Below are 24,276 nucleotides of genomic sequence, written 5' to 3' on the forward strand. Positions count from 1 at the left end.
CGGGTATGATCTGTACGTTCAGCCGTTTGGCAGCTAGCAGCCTTTAAAATTCACAGATTTTTGGCAATATTTGTTACCAGCAATATTTTACCGTGAACTGCAGTAGATCCCATCAATTTATTACCCATTGTCTTATCCCGTAATATCCCTGAATGATAATTACTAACAAAGTCGTTTAATGTTCACTGCAGGAACAATAAAGTTTATTATTCTTGCAGTTAAAACATTTGTGTATAGACTATTTAATTTCTATGTAAATTGCACATAATCTCCCATTATGTAGTTCTGGGCTCGGCAGCCGCTGCCCAAAATTTTTTCGGTGGGAATTTCTTATTGGTTTTAAAATCGAAGCTCTTCTACTATGATGGTATGTCCGTACGTCCGTATCGGATCGATGCTAGTGGTAATTTGGGCAAGTTTAAATTGTCCTTTAGAATTTTAAACTTGTCATTATGATACCTGTAACAGTTAGGTACAATTGAAAGAGCGTAGCAACTCTATATACTATTTGAAGTAAAGCTACAATCAAGTGTTAGAATGTAAGTATGTCCATATTAAGCATCATGTATTTTAGCAGTTTTGGGATTTATTAGGAATTTTTAAAAATAATGTTAGATGCATTAATGGCTGACTTTTCAATTTCTTAAGCTTCACTTTAATAGAACAAGTCACCCTTGTTTTAATTACAAACAAGCTGCAAAAGATTGAAATGTTTTTCCAGAATGGCTTCGAAACCGATTAATATCCACTTGATTAGAACCGGTTCTCTACCAGCATTCATAGTATCGTATTACATACAATTTTTCATGACTATTAAAATTAAAGTCATAAAATAAGTACCAGTTTTAAGAGGAAATAACAGAAATAGTTTTAATCTTATAATTTTCCATTTTAATATCCGCGGAGAGCTGTTCACAATACTATTTGCAAGCTCTACACTTTGAGAAAGCGGACACCATTTGGCTTAATCTTAATTTAACGACTGCTGAGCCAATTGTAATTTAACAAATTTAATGGGACAAAAAGGATCATTTACAAGATCTTATTATGCACAGATTTAATGTTGAGCTTGTAAAAATACACACATTAGTTTGAAAATGCTTCACATTAGATTAAAGTTAGATATATCTTCACGTTTTGCAACATTTAGAAGGTCACTTGCCATAAAATGTGTGTATATCTAAGATATTAAGTTGAATTGTAACAGTGACTAATATTTAATTCAAAATTGACAAAAATTATTTTATAAAATGAGAACTGCTGAGCCGTTTGGGCTCTAATTTTTCAGTGAATGCACATACTGGTCATATCATGGGATTAAGTAAAAATTCTAGGGGGGGGGGGTGAAGGGTGGTACACCCTTGACCCCTTGGTGTGAAAGCCCCTAGAGTCTGGGGCAAAGACAATGATACTTTGGTTTATTCATTACTGAAATTTTTCAATACAAGATAAAAAAATTATAAATAATGAAGATTTTACTATGTCGAAAAATGGCTTATTATAAATGAGGCCAAGGCTGAAATAACATTTTTTATATGCCAATATTGTTGTGGATATTTAGATCAGCATTGCATTCAGCTTTACTTATGTTTACATTCATCCACCATATAACGCTATCTTGATAACAATAATATAACTATAGTTTTAAGTTAATACGTATAATAACAGCACACAGATTGACAGGGAACTTGGATTATTGATAGAGAAAGTGGGCGTGTATGCAAACATACCCAAGGATACTTATTCAGTGATATGCCAATGAACAGAAAATTTATGTACATCATTAATAAGTTTTAATCAGGCGCTGTGATTTAGCAAATTTGAAATTGGTAAAAATTTTGAAGATGGTTGTGGTTTAATAAAGGATACCCTTTCTGTAGATAAAAATTATTGATTGAAAGATTGGGACACCACTGCACTACCCACCAATTAATGAAATAAGGAAAATGCAGTTATACAACTTTTGGTACTAGTATAATTTACAATCTGATGTCCTCTCCCTCCCTGAAACTATCCCCTCTGACAAGAATATGTCATCCGTAATTGCATACATATACCATGGAGTTAGAACAAAATAGGGAAAATTAAAGGGATATACAAAGTAGAACGATGTCTGTCTGTCTAAAGCTTAATATCTTAGTAACCGCTGAACCGATTAAGTTCTACTGTTCAGTGAATATACCTACTGGTCCTGTGGTGGTTTGAAGCTATTTTCTTGGAGGATGGAACACCCCAAATCCCCGCAAATAAAGAAATATCTCCCCCACAATATTTTTTATTATTCTTTTTAAAGTTTAAATTAAAAATTGGGGGTGTTCGACTAACTTACAAGGGCAGCCCCTAGAGGCTAAGTGTGAAGCAGCTAGTGTATCTATATTAAGATAAAGAAGACCACTATTATAAAGGCGAATCTCGAGCTTTTAAAATTTTACTACCAATTATATTATTGTCTTACTTTGTAGTTGCTAAATTTATACAACAATAATATAATTTTAGAGATTCCAAATCTGGGGTATAGTCCCTTTCGTGGCAACGCCTATTAAGGGGCGTTTTGTCGAAATTTCACAGTAGCTTTTCCCTTATTTGAATTTATATCCTAACAGAAGCTGCTGTGAAAACACAACGAAACACCCCTTAAGAGGCGTTGCCAAGAAAGGTACTATACCCCAAATTTGTTTTGGTTACATGGTGGGAATACCTTATTGTTTGTGTACCGAAGTGATACATTATATAATGGTTAACAACGAATATTCATTACCAGGGTACACACAGCAGATACGGCATCAGGGAGGGAGGGAACATTGGACTGTTTATTACAAAGTCCCCAAAGTTTTTATAATTCTGTTTTCTTATTCGTTGTCTCAACAAGTTTTATTAAATTTTGTTATGTTGTTTCATTATGCTGAGTGTCCAAATGTTCCAAATACTAATTGTAATCTACAGAAGGGGTATTTTATGTTTCAGCATTGGGGATGTAAACCAATTTATCGGCCATTGTCTTATCCCTTTAGATCACTGATACGAGATACTGATTCTCTTTGGGAAAGTTGGGAAAAGGTGGCTTTTCTAAGATTAAAACTTTGTTTTGCTATTTATCACCCTTCCTGACCTTTTCAAGAGCATGACTAAAATCTTTTCTAAATGAAGGAAAGCATGTTTTTAATACAAATTTAAAAGATTAATACTGATTGCTGAATGAAAAAAATATATTGAAAACATTTTAAATCTGAAGAAGAATTATTTTTATTTCAAACGTAAAATTAATTTTTTAATTTTGTAGATTGAAGGAAAATAAAAATAATTTGGTGAAATAAGTTTATGAAAAATACAAATTTTACCGAAAATAATTAAGCAAATGTATTTTTAATTCTCATTTTGCAGTGTGTTATGAAAACCTTTTTATTTCTAATGCTTAAATACACACTTTTAAAAGATAAAACTTTTTATGAAGTTGAAAGAAAAACAAGAAAGTTTGAGCCCATTATTTTCATTGTTAAATTTTTATAACCAAGGATTTAAGGGATGTAACAATGAGCGATAAAATAGTTTATCCCCAAAAATATATATATATATTTAAGTTCAAGTTAATGGTGGAAAAGTTAATAAATTATTACCCAATCAAGATTGAACATTTAATTTTTTTGTATTTTATTATAGAGAAAAAAATCAAGCGGTAATTCCATTTTTTGTTTATGATTAGTTATTTATTTTGATGAAGGGGCTTCTCAAAATGACAATTAAAAGTCATTTTACGAGTTACCTTTTTAAGTATTTCCACCATGATCCTGAAACTGTTTTATGGCATGTCTTCTTTTTGAATTAAACGCTTTAGTTAAGTCTAACCTACAAAAATATTTTTTTATTGGATTGAATAAAGCAACAAGAAATTTCAATCAAAGAGGAAATCTGAATTTGCAAATTCAAATATATTCATGATACTTGATATTCAAAAAAAAGTTATAAGTCTTCTTTTTTAGTAGCGAGGCTAATTAATAATTCACTTTGTCTATTTATCAGTTTGAAATGATATTTGCGAAATGTAATTTTCTCGAATAATATTTAAGATATAATGTTTTTTTGTGAAGATATCCTTACCAAAGACTATCGGTCTATTGTATATTGTTCATGAAAAAGGTTTCATGATTTTCTATTATTTATCTATGTCTATATTTTTTTTTAAAAATTTTACAACTGAAATATACATATACAATTTTGTCGTTTGACCATCAATGATTTATTTTTACATTGCTTCTTATGGATGTTGTGATTTTTGTTATACACCAAATTGAAACAGTGACAAAGATACTCTAAAACAAATATGCGACATGTGAGGGTAATATAATTTAATCAGCAGATAGACAACGATAGAAAATGAAGAAACAATGCCTTTACTTTAGATTTATTTGTTGATTTAATCGAAGGTAACAGTAAAATTATTTAGCTTCTATTACTCCATGTTCAATGAGCTGTTCCATATTTCGTGTATTTTTCATTTATTAATTACTTCTTATAAAGCAGCATTATCATACATTGTTTTTTAAGTCCATATTGTGTTCTATGAAACTCCATCGCCTTCCGTTTAAAAATAAATAAAAAAAATAAGGGTAAGGGGGTAGTTTTATGTTTATTACTTTAGGTCAGGTTAGGGTATGTTATATTGGCTACTGGGTAGCCCAGCAGGGTTAGGGTACAGTACAAGCCCCGCAGGATCACACCATCTCGCTCTTACTTTTATTCTTTTTCAAGAGTAAGGGGTGGCAATGTTCAAAGCTTGATCGAAAGCATATTTTTCAAGAAAAAATTTGGTGTAGTGAAAAATGTCTTTTGATATTATCGAGTTTGTATATGTACATTGAATTCATACAATAGTTATAATAAATTCTGAAAAAGGTAGGTATGTTGCATCTCATAAATATGTTGTGAACATTTTTGTTACGCGAAGGAATCCATACTTTTTCTTCATATTTTTGCATACATTTATTTGCATGTTTTAGTGTAATAGCTTCTTTTATGCATGTTCAATCATTGTTATTGCTTGAATTTACTGTCATATTAAAATAAATGCCATAGTAAAGATGGTGAAAAATACTTTGTAAGTAGTGACCATATGAGAAAAATAACTTTCATATTAAGCGAACATATAAATTACATCACACCACTTTCCAAAAAAAAAAAAAATAATAAGCCCAGGTACTTCTTTTATCGATTTTAATTTTCTTTCTAAACAATCGGATCTACTGCAGTTCACGGTAAAATATTGCTGGTAAGCAATATTTCCAAAAATCTATGAATTTTAAAAGCTGCTAGCTGCCAAACGGCTGAACGTACAGATCATGCCCGCACACTGTTTTAAGTGGCATAAAAAGGCCTACAAATAAACTGGAATAGCCATAAATCAATAATGCATAATTATCTCGCAGTTCAGAAAAATGCGTGAAAAAGACCTATTTTACGCGTTTTTTCTTCAGTGAAGCTTTTCCTGTGCATAATTGGATCTTGGCTATTCCAGATTTTTTGTAGGCCTTTTTATGTTGCTTAAAATTGTGTGCGGGTATGATCTGTACGTTCAGCCGTTTGGCAGCTAGCAGCCTTTAAAATTCATAGATATTTAGAAATATTGCTTACCAGCAATATTTTACCGTGAACTGCAGTAGATCCAAACTATCTGTCATTTGGTGCTCTGTTTTAATTTTGTGTGTAATACTTACTAAAAGTCTCAATTGACTATGGACATATTTTCCCAATGTAAGATATCCTTATATGAAAGTAACTGGATCTTTGTCTGTCTGTAACGAAAGATTTCGCAAACCGCTGAACCGATATGGATCTCATTTACAATGAACCTGTGAGGAATTATAATCATTTTTGGAGAGGGCCCCTAGTATTTAAAAAAAAGCAATTATAAAGATTTGTTTGTAATACATTTGTGTAAATAATTTTTATTATTAAATTTTTTTTTAATAATTAACAAATGCACATTATATTTATTTGCACTATCTACCAAATACACATAATTAACATTAATATTGATCCATATTTTAAAAAATGAAATCATTTAAATTAAATTTAAAAAGCAAATAAATTCTACTGTAAATAGTTCAACCACATTATGTCAACAGATTTTACACTTAATTGATTGTCATTATATAATACAGTTTTAACAAGTTTAAACAAGTTTTAGCAAAAAGTTCATGCCCAAAGATAATGCTGAAAACCTCCCTAAAGCCTTAAACAAAGCAGATTTATAAACTAAAAGTACGTTAAACTAATGAAGCTAAATGATTTATTGTTGCAGAACTTTTAAATAAACCAAAAAGCTTTCCATGGTTAAGTGTAAACTTTTTTTATTTGCAAACAATTTAAATAATATTATAACACTTTAAAGTTTGGTAAATAATACTTCTTAACCATAAAAACTAAATAGGTATAACTAAATTTGTGTTTTTTCCTTAAAATTGCAGAAATAATTTTTATTTAGGTAAAGTCTGGAGGGAAAATACTATGGCTACTCATTGTTATTGCCTCACTGGGTAAGTTTTTTTAGCATTACAGATCAATATCAATATTCTTGTTTGTTCAGTCCGTAGAAGAATTTTGAAAACATTAATAGTTTTACAAGCATTAGAAGGTTTTAACGATTCCCATGAAGATTATAAATCTTCGAACATAAAAGCATTGATAAAAAAATCCTCCTAGGAAAACATCCAATAATGTTAATAAAAAAGTTACAAGACACTATCTGTGTGTGGGTCGCTAGCCACTGCAAAGATAGGGTTTTCCTTTACAATTTAGAGTTTCCTATAGATCCAAGGAAGGTGTTATAATACTATTTTGTTTAATTATGGTTCTGAGCAATTATAAAATATTATGTATCATATATTCTTGAATAAGAAACGTTCCCATTTTACTACCTGCGGAAAACTGTCTATAATACTGCGGCGCAGATTTGCTTTATATATACTAAATAATAATAAATGACTATTCATATTTTACTGCCGTACTTAACAAAATGTATGAAAGGTTAAAAGTGTCATATCAATTTTTATAATTGAGAACATCAGCTTTGATGCTGTCATCTAGGTGCACAAAGAAATATGGAACCTATTTTTTCTTTCTTTTGCAACTAGAAAAGAACAAAAATGAAACTAATGCGTTGATTTCTAACTTAAGAGTTAGGGCCTACCAAGTCTTACATTTAACTATGTAAGTCCAAAGAAACCTTACCTTCTAGCCTAGCCTAAGAATTGATAGGATTTGGTCAGTTTTGTTTTTGTTTTGAAAAGTAGGACATCTCGAAGAATTAGAGTTTATTATACCCTCTTAAAAGTATAGTAAGAGGAAATGAAATTATTATACTAGTATTGCTTCGCAACCGATTAATATCCGCTGAATTAGAACCGGTTCTCACAATACTGAAAAATTAAGCCTAACATCGTATAACAGACAATTTTCTACAACAATTAAAATACAAAATGTAAGCCTTGCCATCCGCCTCTCGTGGCTAACAAAACTGTTTCTATCTTTAAATTTAAATGTCTGCGATTAATAACTAGTATTACTCCTAAAAAAATTACCCTTATATTTTTCGTCCAAATTATTGTTAGATTGTTGTTATTGGGCTACAAATGGACATAAATGTCCTTATTTTTCAACTTTTGCGTATGAATACGTAACAAGAACCATCTGGTTTTGATAAATTATGTTAAGATTGCGCATATAATATATTGATATATTTATCAAAAACCACAGGGAATAGAGATAACCTAGAGACATAATTTCTTAATCAACCAATAGGATAAAACTAAAGGTACATTCAAGACAATTCATTAGTTTAAACATTTTATATATCTTGGTTCGCAAGTATGTATCAATAAGTATACAAAGGTTTTTGTCTAAAAAAATATATTTTAAGTTGGACGAAAAATATTGTCAGATGAACCATCTAGATATATTATGTCAATTCTACAGGGCCAGCTTAATTTTGAAAAATAATTAGGCAGAAATATTCAGAACCAGTAATTGATAAGCAAAATTAATATAGTAAAGAACTCGTTATTTTATGAAGATAAAAAATAGATCCTTAGTTCCTAATTAAGATTTTAATTGAAAGATTATATAAAAACTATTACAACAAAATAGCTAAGTATAAGAATAAGTTAACTTTTAAATTTTTAAAATCTAAACTCTACCTTATTTAGGCGGTAAATATGTATTTTTGGAGTTTTATGGTTATATATAGCTCTAATTAAACTAAATTAATATTATTCCATTTTTGAGATTAATACTACAGTTAGTGTCGTGCACATTATTTTACCAAAGGTTACTCCTTATATCTTATTTTAGGGAAAGGGGGTGAGGGTTTTCACATCCATTAAAACGCTACTGACTATAATTTTATTTTATTTTGATTTGTTTAGGTGTAGCAACGCTATTTCTGCATGCCTCAATCATAGACTTTACTTCAAGCACTGTTGTAACAACTATAGGTAACATTTACAACAAATAATTTGGTAGCGTAGCTACTCTATAATTCAATTTATATGTTATTAATCGCACTCTAATACTTAAAATAATTTTTTCCTATGCATTATCCCTTTGGGGCCTTGACAGTGCGGGGCTAACCTAACGTAATGTAATAAACAAACAGATCAAAAACTATCCCCCCTCCTTATTTTTAATTCATTTAAAATACAGGAGGGGGGGGGGGTATTTGAAATTTGAGGGATGTTATATTTCTTTTAGTTTATTTGTTTCACTCTGACATTATCATTTAATTGTTTATTCATTTTAGTGGATGGGCCAATAGTCAGCAATCTAAAGGGATAAGATAATGACCGATAAAAATATATATCCCTATATATTGATTATACACAAAATCATTCCTTCTGTATATTAAAATTAGTGGTTGAAACGTTTGTAAACTCAACTCAATGAGTCAAAATTCAATAAAAGTCCTAAAAGTTGCGAAGGCAACGAATAAGAAAACGTTATTATACAACTTTGGGGACAACTTTCCCTCCATTCCTGTTGAACATTACATATTATATGCATAATGATATGTCCAATCAAAGATAGTGTCAAAGAAATAAATAATCTTGAATGAAAATGTCAACCTAATGTCACTGTCTAATTTCCTCTGTATCTACATTCTTAATTGGATTCATACAATGAATATATGAATATAAATAGTTGTATAACCAGACAACTAACTGGATCCCCCTGTTTGGAACCTTTATCGCACTGATTTATGCTCTTTTTCCGAGGCTTCTTGTTTGCTCCACTCCAATAACCAAATAATATTAATTTCATTTTTATATCCTTTGTCTATAATTATTTAATTGTATTCATAAGAACATCAATTTCATTTAATTCATTTTAATACTGAACAAGGATAACAACGTTAAAAAGTAGCGAAGAATAACAAAAGCATGTAAAATAAGCACTTGTTCATTGGTCATTAAAAATAAAGAGAAAGAAAACAAAAGAGAGAAAATTACAAAAAACTTGTGTTAACTTTTTGTCTTTTTTAGCATAAATTACAGACTGACGGACCAAGTAAGTTGTGTACTGGATGCTCTTTAACAAACAGCAGTCAATCTTAAATAGCAGCCGAGAAAATCACATCCCACAAACCATTAACGATTGGCGGACAGACACACAAATAAATTTTTAAGTAGCTTTGCTAATAAAAATCTAAATTAAATTGGAGAACTGCATGCATTAATTTTTATTTAATTGACATCTATACATTCATACGTCAATGTAATTTTTTAATGAATTTTTAAAAGATACAAATTACAATAATGATTTACCATAAAACAGAATTTTGAAATTTGGTTCCAACATTTACATGACGTTTTGTCTTGGTTGTCCATTTTTGAGTTGAATTCTGGAGAGAAAAAAAACCAGTCGACATTTAAAAGTCTTCTGAAGTTCTGTGAATTTTCCTTAACTATTTATCAAACACTAGCGGCTTCGCCCCTAGCCTCTAGGGGCTGTGCCCCAAGAGGTGATCACAAAAAAATTAAGGTGAAATTCGTAAAAGGACCAAGGAAATCTCCTGCAAAAAAAAAAATGACCAAGGAAATCTTCTGCAATAAAAAAAAATGGGGGAGGGATTTTTATGTTTTAGGGGGGGTTGGGGGGGTTGGGGGTGTCCCACCACCCAAGAAAATAGCTTAAAACCATCACAGGACCAGTAGGTATAATCCCTGAAAAGTAGAGCCCAATCGTTTCAGCGGTTACTGAGATCTTAAGCTTCAGACGGACAGACAGACGGACAGACAGACATCGTTCTACTTTGTATTATAGATTATGCTTTAGTCAGAGAAATACAAATTAAGTTATTAGGTAGGATGATCTAAATGTTAGAGTAAAACACTAGGGGGGGAAGAGTTTAAATAACTGTATGTCCCCATCCCAAAGGCCTTGTGTCGACTCTCAATTGGTTCTTTGAAAATCATTCGGTGTCGGAATAGTGTCGGAAATATTAACACAGCCAAGTAGCAGAAAACAATTTTCTAGCAGACGAAAAATGTCCTTAACAGGGGGGTCCAGGTAGTTGTCTGGTTATAAATCTACGATATAAATTAATTTGTGAAAGAAATAATCTAAATAATTATGTTTAACTTGGGTTTAATTTCATATTTGTTTGTGTATACCATTTGATAATATAATATTTGTCTTCCTTTATCACATCTAACTTTTTAATTATATTGATTTAAAGTTTAACTAATGTAAATAATAAACAAACAAGGATTACAACATCTATGAAGCGAGATCCAAAATCAGAAGAAAGGCAGACGTACAATAACTCTTTTCAGAACTTAATCACAATATTAACTTGTAAGTCTAGACAAAATTGTACATAAATTTGTAGTAAAATTGCGTAAATTAATCGAATAAGATTGCCTGGTTATAAAACTTAAAGTACCTTTGTAATTTACAGACCAACGTCATTCCATACAGATACAGAAAAAAATGTTTAGATAAAAAAAATTTCATAATTAAAAGTTTTATATTTTAGACAGCACAACTGCCCCGCTGCGAGAAGTATACTTTCCCTCGGTAATTCTGTGCAGCATAAACCAGATTAGACAGTCGCTCTTTAGGGTAAGTTTATTCTTGTTTCAAAATATGCAGCTTATCAACTCTGTATAAGTTGCAACAAAGCTTTTGTTTTGTTTTGCTTAGTCTTCAAGTTGAATATAAAATAACACTAACATAGCATCTGAACCGTAAAAAAGTTTTTTTTGGTTTAGAATAGGTTATTTTTTTAAAGATTTGAATAGCCCCACTTGGATAGCGCTAAAAAAGATATCTTCAAAAATTGAAAATAAGGTACATAGATAGTGGGGGGGGGGGGGCGGTGGGATAGAAATATGTTGGAATAAAAGCACTGAATTTATTGTTATCTACTTGTATTATTTTCGTATCTTATCTTGTAGTTGTATGGTGTGATAAAATACAAACATTATCGTACGGCAGAGTTTAATATCCATTTCTTTATGATTCATGATGGTTTAGAAACATTAAATTTTTATCCTATCATAGAAGATAAAAATATGATGAAGTTTTAGAATGATTAGTATTTTAAACGAATTATAGATTATAATTTGTCTTAATTTTTTAAAGGATTTTTTTCCCTTGGTGTTGATCATGGTTAAATAAACTTAAAAACAATCCTAAAGATTTAGTAAAAAAAAAAATTACGAGCATTCTAGAAATATATAAAACTAACCATGACCATTAAAGTCTATAAAAAGAATCTGAACAATCATAAAAAGATGGTTTCAATCAGAAGCGTGCTGAAGTTTGGAGTATCAACCCACAAGAAAAAAATTCAAGGGTTATGGATGCACCCAATAGATCCCCGGCTTTCTTCCCCCTTATGAAAATAGTCTAAACCTCTAAAATAGCCAAAGGGGGTGTCAAGTGAAAAAAAACACTCTTAATCTCAAGAGGGATGTGAAAAAAAAGTAGCACACCTCTTAGTGTCTGATTTAAGCACCCTTACAACCTTCTTGCACGCACTGATCTCAATAAAAGTAAAATAAAAAATCTCCAATTCATTGGCCAATAATTTCCCAATCATTGATGATGATGCTTTTTCAAAGAATCGAGCAATAAAAGTAAGTTTCGTAATATTTTTGTCATTTTTTGCTTTTCAATGAACATGGGGAAGAGATAGGCATAAAAAAGCCTAAAGCCATACCAAAAAATAGGATCTCAAAATTAAATAGCATAAAAGTACCCAAGGACATATGTAAAGTTTCTCTAAAATGTAAAACTCTTTTTCTTCTTACCCCTGCAGGAGTGCCTAATTATGCAGGGCCTATACTTGCGGTGTTGTAACCCGACGAGGCTACCTATCCTAAGGTAACCTAAAAATATGATAAACTAGTCCCCCCCCCCTCCTCTTAAACTAAATTTATTGACAAATAAGGGTAAGACATAAAATTGACATTAAACTTTATTATAGTATTTTTTTTTATAAATATTGCTGCAATTTAATCAGATAATTTGTCATGCCTAGAACTCCAATTAGACACAACGTACATAAACATCTTTGTTGTAACAAAGCTTTGCTTTGCTTACAAAAGTCATAATTCTAAATTTCTTGAAATTGACCTAAATATGAGAATAGAATCAAACCTAAACTTATATAGAGAAGACTTCTTGCGGAAACTCTTAGTGAACCCAACTGTGCAAATAAATCTAAATGGCAATGAAAAATATGATGGGCAATTCCCCTCAAAACTAAAAAAGTACCACTCAGAACCCCATGACCATGAAGACTAATATTTTTCTGTTATTGTTAGCTTAGGGTATGCATTATTGGAAACTATGTAACCATGCAAGGTTTGTGCTCCCCGCAGATGGACATCGATCAAGACACCCACCCCCCATCCCTCAAATTCAAAAATCCTATAAAAAAATTAAGGGGGGTCCAGCAATGCTTAAAAGGGTTTCTCACAGATTGTGATGTTTAAGAGTTTTATTTACTTACAGAAAGATAACTTTTCTCCTAAACTTTACACAAGAAGAGTAATTCTTAATTGAATAAATCTGCAACAAAATTTTTTTTAACCATTCCTCTATTTGTTTAATTCTTATTTGTGAAGTGGAAGGATCTCGGTTTACAGTTAGGGAGTTGAATCAATTTTTATAGAAGCAGAACTATAATCTATGATTATGGTTTGGACCCTCTAAAACTGTAATTTACCCTTCCACTTTCCCCTCTCTTGGTGAAGATATCTTCAACGCTGATACGATTTTTGAAATGTAAGATTCCACTTTTGCCTCTCTTGGTGAAGATATCTTCAACGCCAATACGATTTTTGAAATGTAAGATTCCACTTTCAATAGAGGCGAAACTGGAATCATGGTTTACATTTTAAATATCTATGTTTCTGTAATCTTCCATTCCTTTTTTAACATCGACATAATAGAAATGTACCATACTATTTTAAAATTATGTTAATTCTGAAAAAAGCATAGATTTTATATATAATTTAAACATTGTTGTATATTCTTAATTAAATAAACAAAACATACAAAGAGCGTATATAAAAGATGTTTTGTTTATTTTGAAATAATACTTTAAAAAGGGTATCAAATGAGTATTCAAAATTATTTTTAAAAAGTCGTTTATTAATTAATTCAATTGTACATATTTGTAATTTTTTTGTTCAATTTATTTCATCTTAATATTTCCCTAGTAATCTCTCATCGTGTAAGTAAGCACTAAGAAATTAATTGCTTATTTAATTGTGCATTTTTGTGGTAAATTACTGATCAATTACTGAACAATTTGGTCTGATTTGTGAGTTAAAAGTGGATGGAGTAAATAAATCCTTAGACATTTATAATAAAAGTGCTTGTATCAGTTGTATCATCTCCCTGGCCTATAACCTAACCTAACCTAAAATAGTTTTTGAAATTTTGAAAATTTGAGTACCTCCAACAACAAACATCTCTGGCCGCAGTGCTCGGCTCCCTAGCCTATAACCTAACCTAACCTAACTTAAAATAGTTTTTTGAAATTTTGAGTACCCACCCGACAACAAACATCTCTGGCCACAGCACTCGAAATTTAAACATTTTCCGCCTCCCCCTTTTCTTCCCCTTTATACTTAATCCCCCCCTACTATTACCCTTGCCTTTGTATGTCTGGACGGGGCAAGGGAGAAAAGGTCAAATGAAAGTCTAGTTCACCAAGACTTTGCCTTAGATTGAATTCAGACTCTGTTAGGAGGGGGGGAGGGAGTACCCATATTTTCAAAATCGGTAAAAAGATTCCTAAGAGGATAATGCCGTTTCCTTTTATATACACAGATACCAAAAAATCAACAGAAAAAAATACTTATTTTCACTTTTCTCTCAGTGATAATAATTAGCCCAAAAAGTAAAATAAAATCACGCATGGTATAATTATCTATTCTTAGACAAAGATTATTTTAAATGTGCATTTATTTCAAACCAATGAAAATTCATACTGAAGTACAAAATAGAATCCAGAAATTTTGCCTGTCTATTTTGGCTTTCATTGTAGGTGGATTGAATTTATATAAAGGTAATTCTTATCTCAGGATTCTTTAAAACTGTAAAAATAGATTTAGATATATTTCAAATAGCTTAATAAATTAGATTCAAAGGCCTTATAGATTTAATTAACTTTGGAATAATAGTAAAGGACAATGGAATATTAATTATCCTTGCCAAACCATTTCATTTTTATGTAAAAAGGTATGATAACCAATCTGCCATTGTCCTATCACTCTCAGATAAAGTTTAACTTTGGCCTATGTTATATGTTATAACACATAATTAACCCTTACAGATGGGGGCGGGTCATATTGACCTCCCCCCCTCTATTTTTTCAATGTCATTTTTTTGTAGGTAAGATAGAGAGTTGTGACTTCATGACTTTTAAAGTTTAGTAATTATACGTCGGCAAGAGTTTATTTTATTAGGATATCTAGTCTGTGTCGGTTGAAGTGTCCAGTCAAAGTCGGTTGGGTAGAAACCTAAAATTTTTTTGGTGAATACTGAGATATCAATGACCTTATGAGAAAAGTGGTGTTATGACCATTTGACCACACCCTGACCGACTTTATGACTGATTTTTGTCTGGCTTTTACTACAGACATATATCATGAATATCGTGGCTTCTATTACAGCTAGAGACATATAAATTGTTTTGGTAAACCCTTGATAAATAAAAAACAGATAAAAATATTAATGGGCGCCGCTAACTGCCTTTTAACCGCCGTAACCGCCAAAATTGGCGGTTTCCGTTATTTGCAAAATTGGCCGCTCTACAGCTGTTTTAAATTGAGCGGCTGGCCGCTAAAAAGCGGCTAAGGAGCGGCCTGACCGCTATGACTAGAAAAAGTAATTGTCTCTAAAAATACACATGAACCACCAGAAAAAAAATTTACGTCTTTATCTGTAACAGAAGCCGAGATAGAGGGGGGGGTCAATATGACCCCCCCCCCCAATCTATTAAGGTAGGAATAGTGGCCCGATCTGTAAGGGTTAAGACTTAAAACTTAATGTAATGAAAAGCTTTCACTTAATCAAAGCTAAAGGGTGTGCAAAAAAAATGCAGACATTTTTAAAATTAAAATTGCGAGGCTTGTGTTAATAGTAGAAAAAAATGTTACGCATATCGTTAGAACCGTTAGGAAGTCTATTTTTTGAAAATATAAGAACGTTTCCTCTGCTACGTATAGTTACGAAGCTATGTGTTAAAATGTCCCAACTGATGTAAAACTTGACTTGCGAGTAAATCATTAAAGATTAAATTAAAGGGTATGCAAATCAAAATATGTACATTTTTAAAATTCTAATTGCTCAGCTTGTGTTAATGGTAGAAAAATGTTAAGCATACCGTTAGAACCACTATAAAGTCTACTTTTTGGAAATATAAGAACTATTCATGTCATCATCATCATTGCCTTTTAGTTCTCGGCAGAACGTAGGCCATGCACAATGGTTCTCCAATCTTCCATTGTTTGGGCACATTTTGAGGCATTGCTGAAAGATGGAATTTTCTTTTCTTTCAGTTCACTTAAGAGTTTCCTCCTCCAGGTTGTTTTTGGTCTACCTGGTTTCCTCTTTCCTATGTGGGGGTTCCAAGTCAAGGCTTGATTGGTTTTATCATCATGACCTTTCCTTAGAGTGTGCCCCAACCATCTCCATTTTCTCTGTTTTATTGTCAGTTTAATGTCTGACATATCACTGCGCTCTAGAAGCTCAGCATTTATGATCTTGTGATAATTTATGAGCTATGTGGTAGAATGTCCCAACTGACTTAAAACTCAAAAAAAAAATTTCCACTTTTCTAAACTAAAAATAGCACAAAAGTTGTACTTATATTTCAAAAAAATAGAGCTTATGACGGTTCTAACGATATACATAGCATTTTTCTACTATTCACACAAGCCAAGCAGTTTGATTGTCTTAAATGTCCGCATTTTTGCACACCCTTTTTTTATCTTTAATGATTTACTTGCAAGTCAAGTTTTAAGTCAGGTGGGACATTATACTACGTAGCTCCTAAACTATAAGTAGCACAGTAATGGTTCTTATATTTCCATAAAATAGACTACATAGTGGTTCTAACAATATGCATAACGTTGTTCTACTATTAACACAAGCCGCGCAATTTGAATTTTAAAAAGGTACATATTTTTTATATACTTTATTCTTTAATGATTTACTCGCAAGTATAGTTTTAAGGCACTTGGGACATTTTACCACATTGCTCCTAAACTATACGTAGCACAGGAATCGTTTTTATATTTCCAAAAAATAGACTTCCTAACGGTTCTAACAATATGCGTAACATTTTTCTACTATTAACACAAGCCGCGCAATTTGAATTTTAAAAATGTCTGCATTTTTTTTGCACACCCTATAACAAATAAAATTATGGAACATATCAGGGATCTAAAGAGATAAGACAATGGCCGATAAATTAATGCACATCCATAATGATGACGCACTAAATAACCCCTTCTGTAGATTAAAATTAGTGGTTCAAACGTTTACAAACACAATTTAATCAACCAATCAAAGCCAACGAATAAGAAAACTTTATTGTAAAACTTTGTGTACTATTGTAATAAGCAGTCAATTATTTATCTCCTCCCTCTCTGGAAACAAATACTAACTAAGAAAGAATAAAATGCGATGGTACTCTACAATTCACTTTTCTGCCTGTCCGTCAATCTGTCCATGATTTTTTATGATTTTTCAGTATGGTGATATAGCTGGCACTCTAACTTACTAAAAGCCTAGTGGTGAAATTCATTTTGTATTAATATGATGTAAGCAACCAATATTTTTAAGTCTGAAGTCTGTAGACAACTTTTACTGTACCCAGGGAGGTAGGGAACAATGGACTGAAATTACCTTCTTAGCTGGTCCAAAACCTCTAGGTACTTTAATTCAAGATTATCGCCACCAGGGATCTAAAGGGATAAGACAATAGCTGATAAATGGATGTACATTCCCAAAAATACCCCTACTGTAATTTGCCATCAGTGGTTGAATGGTTTTGACACTATACTAAATAAACAAACCAATTAAAATTCAGTAAAAGTACCCAAAGATGTTAAGCAAACAAAAATGAAAATGTAATTATAAAACTTTGGGAACTAGCCGAAAGAGAGGTGGACAATGGACTGTTTATTACTCTAGTCCCCAAAGTTTTTTTATAAGATAAGATAAGATAAGATTTATTTCCTCTAAGGTGCATATAATTAGGGCGAGTTACTAATAAAGGTTACAATTTTTTGACTATATGATTTCTTCCTGAAAGAGAATGCATATTAATAAGGTACTAAGTTTCTTCCTGAAAGAGATTGCAGGTAAGATAATAAATACATATTATAGAACATATCTTTCATTGCAGTAATAAATATCCAAATTGTAATTTATTAGCATATTAAGTTTCTAAAGTACATTTACTATTTATGTACCTAGCTCAGGGTTGTAGTGAACTTCTCCTTCCCCGTTCACCTACATTTTACTTTTTACTATACAATTAATATATAATTGAACACTGAGCATGCTGAGAAGCGAGTGGATGGCTTAACCCCGGCCGGGGTTGTTGAACCGCAGTTCTGCGCGGCGCTTACCAAGTCGTTTCAGAGCTTAAGAAATAGTTGTAACAATCAATTAAGTTACATAACTAGACATATATAAGACATATATAAAACTACTATACTAAGGTATGCTGAATATACCATCTAACAATCATTCCACTAGAATCCATACGGGGTTTCCAAAAATAAGACCAATACAATTAGGTTATCGGTGCCATGGAAGTTAGCCATGTTTTTTTTCCCGTTATAAACTGCGACCCCCACCGCCCTATCGTTCCCGGATTAAATGATTACAAGAACTGAGTATTTTAATCCCGTGGGATTTAATCCCACACTTCTTTGATACCTGCTAACTTATTTCCGAACCGACACTTTATTCCTACATCCCTGGTGGCGTTATTATATAAGAATAAATTTGCATATTTATGTTTTACGTTAGGTAAAAACTTGAGGGCTTGATGGATTTTTAGCCACATTTAAACATTGCAATAACAAGGATTACATATTCACAATGGGCGTGCATATGTACCTAGCATGAAAAAAATGAAGAAAGTTATCTGAAAAGTTAAGTAAAAAGGAAGTAAAAAAGATTATGAGTATTAGAGAAAAACTGACTTAATTTGATTTTTTGTTTAAGTGTTTAAGTGGCGACGTGCATTGACAGTTTTAATATCGTGCGTGAGTATCTTGAGCTAGGTTTGTTATAGAGTGGCTTTGCTGACTTTGAGATGTAATTCTTATTTAAGTTTGGTATTAAGATTGTGCTTTTTTTGTATAATTCAATTTAAAGGAGGATAAAAACTATTATTTAGAAACACATCAGTTTACTACTATTGTTCTTCAAGTGAAGATTCTTGTATAAGGATTTATAAGACGTTAAGAAGAGAAGTTTGACCATAGAGAAGTTTTTTGACTGTAGACGGTGATTTTTGAGGAGAAAGAGAGTAAGGACAGCAAGGACAAGGACTAGAATAGAGATGGCAGGTACGGCGCTCGAGCGGCTGCGCACCAGAGTTCTGACCGCGGCGGCCAGTCCTTGGAGTATCTTATCTGAGCGTTTAACAAACGCTTCTTTGTTAGCAGAGTTTTATCTCTGGGAGGTTCAAATTGAGGATGAAGTTTACCTCGAATTGGCTGGGATTTATGACGAGATAAATGAGCTGCGCTCATTTATTTTTGTCAGGCAACCCCGCAGCTTGACTGGCCACCTGTCCGGGCTGTGCTCCTTGCGGCGCACACAGGCCGCCATCCTTATCGTCGAAGGAAGACTTGCAGTGTGCGCGGAAAGATGCGCTCAGACTCTTAGTGCGCGGCGCCGATCGCCCTACCTACCAGAAGTGGTTGACGCTAATGAGGATTAAATGACTAAGTGATCTGAGGAGAAACTGACCGACAGTTTAGCTGAGGAATGAGTGAGAAGGGTGAAAGAAGAATATTAAGGAGAGAGTGAGCTAGAGGCTAAAGACTGAGTGAATGGATTAAGTTAGGTTGAACACTTGTTTATATTAACGCCTAGTTTGTAGTGATGAATATATAAAAAGAAAAATATATAAAAAGAAAAACAAAGGAGGATGAAAAAATGTATCAACCAATCGTTCCTTAAATATTTTAGTTAGAATCTGCTAGAGTCACTTACCTCACTGCTTAATACCTATGTAACCGCATTAATAAATGAATAAAGAGTGCTTGAAAAATTTGATTTTTTGTGAAAAATTGTTAAAATAAATAATCTCTCCAATTTAATGGATTAATTAATCATGTTAACAACCCTTCGTAATTGCGGTTGCAAATAACTTGCGTCTTTGTGTCGAAGAATATCTTAACCTCGCAATAACCCAATAACTTAATAACTTAATAACGTCAATGCTACTCTATAACTGGATGTTTCCATGTGTAATATAAGATATTTTTTACTGGCAAAGACAGAGATATTGGTATGGCCTGTTCGGATAAAGGTGATAAAATAAAAATAAATAAATGATAATGGAAATGATGAAAGTAATGATTGATGGAGAAAAAGAGTCTTGGTGAGATATTAATGAATATAATGAGTATGAATATTAGTATATAAGATAAAATAAGTTAATATAAGTTAAAATTAAAAAATTTGGTGTAAGTTTTGTAAAAGCACTATATACCATAGTTGCCAGATATTTTTCAGATCAAAGTGTACAAATAAGGTGTACATTGGACCTCCAATGTGTACATTTTGGGGGGGGAAGGGGGTAAAGGGAGGGGGGAATGGGGAGAAGGGGATGGGGTACGAGGGGGATTTGCTATGCTATCCTAATTACACTAGTGGCATCTAGGAGCTCCTAAGGGAGAAGAGGGGGTCAACCTCACACTTTTAGTTGTAATTTTACAAGTTACTACAAAAAAATATAAATATTCAGTTAAACTTTAATGTTTATAACCAGAAAATCGAGGAAGGAAGCCAATTTTAGGGGGTAAAAAGTCCATTTTTGGAAGGAAAATTTCAATTTTTGTGTGTACACGTGTACATTTTTTTTAAAATGTTGAAAATGCGTACATCCTCATCGGTTTTGCCCAATGTGTACATTTGTCAAAAATCAGGTCAAAAATGCATACATTACGCACAAAATGCGTACATCTGGCACCGTTGCTATATACCCCCCCCCCCCCCTACCTACCCGGATGATTAATCGGATCTTACAGATCCTATTTTTGGATTTTTGAGTGTAAGGCATAGATAAATGATTGTAGATATTAGAACACTTACCATTTATGAAAAAAATATGTGTTTTTAGATTTATAGGTACCTACGTAAAATCAATTTGGTTTAGAAAGTAGGTGAAACATTTTCTATTGAATTCTTTTTCGTTTTCTATTTGTTTAATATTATTGGGGAGACTGTTAAAAATTGTGGGGAATGAATGAAGGGGTGAATTTAGTAAAAAATTTCTATTTGCTCCATTTGCATATGCAAAATTATTTACATTTCTTGTGTTGTACCTGTGGCGATCACGAGAGATTTCCCAGGTATTATTAAAAATTTCTGGCTGTAAGCCATGTAGGTACCTATACATAAATTTACAGACATTAAATTTAATTAATAGATTAATGGGTAAAATCCCATTACTTTTAAAATATTCTGCTGTGTGTGCTTTACTAGGTAAGTTTTCTATAATTCTTACTGCTGCCTTCTGGATTTTCAAAATTGGATTTAAAAGATAGGCTGGACAGGCTGTAAAAAGAAGGCAGCAGTATTCGACATTTGCCTTAATATAGCTGGAATACAAAATTTTTAAGTGTTTCTTATCAAGTAAGTGGCGCATGACGCGCATAGAATAAATAATCTTTGGGATTTTTGCATGTACTTTTTTTAAGTGATAAGTGGCTGGCTTAACAACTTTGGGGACTTTTATTGGATTTTGAATGGTTAGGTTTTTAAGTACTAGCGGCTTTGCCCCTAGCCTCTAGGGGCTATGCCCCATGAGGTAATTTTTAAAAAAATATAAAAAAACTATTAGATAAACATTTTCTGAAAAAAATTTTCTAGCTTCAAAAATAAGGAAATTACATCCATTTAACATTTTAATTTACCTTAAAAAATAAAGTTGTTAAATGAGTTGTTTTTGCCATCTAACTCTAATAGGAGCCGAGATGATATGTGGGGGGGGGGGGGAGGAGCGTTGAACAATTAAGGTCCGGAAATGGAACTGATTGTTAAGTGTTAGCAACCTTTATTTCAAACTTCAGCAAACTTCAAACTAATAAAAATATAAAAAAAACCAACTAATATGTACCATTTCTACTATGTCGATTCAAAGATATGATATGTTATCTTGAATGTATCATTCCAGTTTTGGCTCTATTGAAAGTAGAATGATACATTACTATTATGTTGATATAAATAAGGAAATCAATGTTTATGAATATGCTGATATGTAAACATGAATGTATGATTTCAGTTTCGCCCCTATTGAAAGTGGAATCTTATATTTCAAAAATCGTATCAGCGTTGAAGATATCTTCACCAAGAGAGGGGAAAGTGGAAGGGTAGATTATAGTTTTAGAGGGTCCAAACCATAATCATAGATTATAGTTCTGCTTCTATAAAAATGGATTCAACTCCCTAACTGGTTTATGTGATGCTTTAAATCTCTTTAACTGAAACCGATTGGGTTTCGAATTTTTTCAAGGAATATACCAAATGATTTTTAATCAATTTATGATAGGCAAGTCTCTAAGTAAAAATCTCTTGTTTACTTTACAAAAATGAGCCATCCAAATGGGTCAAAGTAAAAAAAATACAAAACTGCTATTAACAATTCCCATATTAATGTTTTTTCTTCTTTTTTTTTAGGTAAAAACAAATAGTAAAAGAGACAGAATAATATTATTATAGTAATTATTAATAGTTTGTACACTAAAAGATCAATGAGTTTTGCAATGTTGATATACATAAACTAGATCATATTTCATAATCAAAAAGTAGTAAGATAAATAATCCTTTCAAAATCTAAAGACTTAAAAGCAAGAATATTATTATATTTAAAGATTCGCCTATAAATTTTGTAACATTTCAGAACTAAATATTATTTATAAGTCTAATACTTTATAAAGGGACTTCTAATGTTGTATCTATGTCATACTGCAGGTATCTAAATGGACAATTGCCGATAAACTGATGTATTTCCTCAATGATGATACACAAAATTACCCTCTCTGTATTTGTGGTTGAAACGTTATAACACTCAACTTGATGAATCAACCAATCAAAAATCAATACAGTCCACAAAGTTGTTAAAGGGCGAATATAGGTTCGATATGATATGAGCTTATATCAAAGGTGCCATTGCATAGTTTTAGAATATCTATGTTAAATTTAAAAATTCAAAAAAATCCTTAAGTAGATTTTACAATTTTCGTGTTTTCTTCAACATATGATAAATGAGATGGCCTACAAAATTGTTTATTTTAGCCCTTTACAAGACTTTTTTTGACTAGTTCTCTTAAGTTTAATTGATTATTTCATTGGCATGCATCTTAAATGATAATTAAAATGTTTATTTTATTTAATTATATAGTATTTTATTCAAATTTTAAATAGCGTCAAAAATTTTGCTTTATAGTGCATCATAAAGATAAATATTAAGTTTTTAAATTTATTTTCTCTACTAAGATTTTAGATTTATTCATGATGAATACAATTTATTTATATAAAAATATATAATATGTAAAATATATTTACCCTTTGTAGCCTGGGTAAAGACACAAACATGATGCAACTTTTAGAAAACAAAAATAATATTTTAATTTTGAAATATTTTTTTAAAATTAGTTTTCAGCCCTCCCTTTTTCAATGTACTTTTACAAAATTATGTTATGAAAAATTTATTTGATCAAAAGTAAAAGTTGCAGCATCCTTTTTTTTCCCATTCCTTTCATCTTCATTATGACTATGATTGAACAAAAGCTTTATAATACAACCTTCCGACGCAGCCTTGTGTGATGCAGGGATGTTTGGATTTCTTAGGGAACCACACAAGTTACGCGAAATGGCGTAATTATATCAACGAATCAGTTCGGTTTTAGGCTAGAAACGGACTTATACAGTTAAATATGTCAATGTCTTTAAGTTATTTATAATCTATATAATTGCACGCTTGAAATAAGCCCATATCATATCAAACCTATATTCGCCCTTTAAGCCAACGAATAAGAAAACGGTTTTATCAAACTTTAGGGACTAGTGTAATAAACAGCCAATTGTTATCTCTCTTTTTCTCTGAATACTTAATATAGGGCCTTCTTAGTCATATATATGTTATGCTGTTGTCTGGTTTCTTAACTACAACATGCAAATTCCGTGGGTGCACATATGTAATGTATATTTATAATTATGTGGATGTTATGTAAGAGGATATAATCAGATATTGTAGATTACCAATTAGCAATTACCCTCCTCACAAGGTGACCCTCACATTTTATATACATATTTACAGAGATCAAAAGGATAGGACATTGGAATATAAATTAATGTTCATAAACAAAATTTCACCTTTTGTAGATTAAATTATTGGTTGGAAAGTTTGAAGAATACTAGTTTGAAATATACCATCAAAATTTTTTCGCCAAATCATAGGAACTAATGTAAATTACAGTTAAATGTCCCCTCACTCCCTCCAAGGAAGTC

The 24,276-nt window shown here is 31.6% G+C and overlaps 1 protein-coding gene across 2 annotated transcripts in view; it reads left to right on the forward strand.

Moving 5' to 3' along the window:
- The window catches only part of LOC145326262 (sodium channel protein Nach-like), a 104,490-nt gene that overhangs the window by 4,097 nt on the left and 76,117 nt on the right, over positions 1–24,276 (forward strand). For both annotated transcript variants that reach the window (XM_080169468.1, XM_080169470.1), the window contains 3 exons: positions 6,479–6,530; positions 8,418–8,486; positions 11,027–11,112. In XM_080169468.1, the coding sequence (XP_080025594.1) occupies positions 6,479–6,530; positions 8,418–8,486; positions 11,027–11,112 (207 nt within the window). The remainder of the gene's footprint in view (positions 1–6,478; positions 6,531–8,417; positions 8,487–11,026; positions 11,113–24,276) is intronic.

The sequence above is a fragment of the Acartia tonsa genome, chromosome 8 (assembly GCF_053477335.1).
Source record: "Acartia tonsa isolate MP-2025a chromosome 8, ASM5347733v1, whole genome shotgun sequence".
NCBI lineage: Eukaryota > Metazoa > Arthropoda > Copepoda > Calanoida > Acartiidae > Acartia > Acartia tonsa.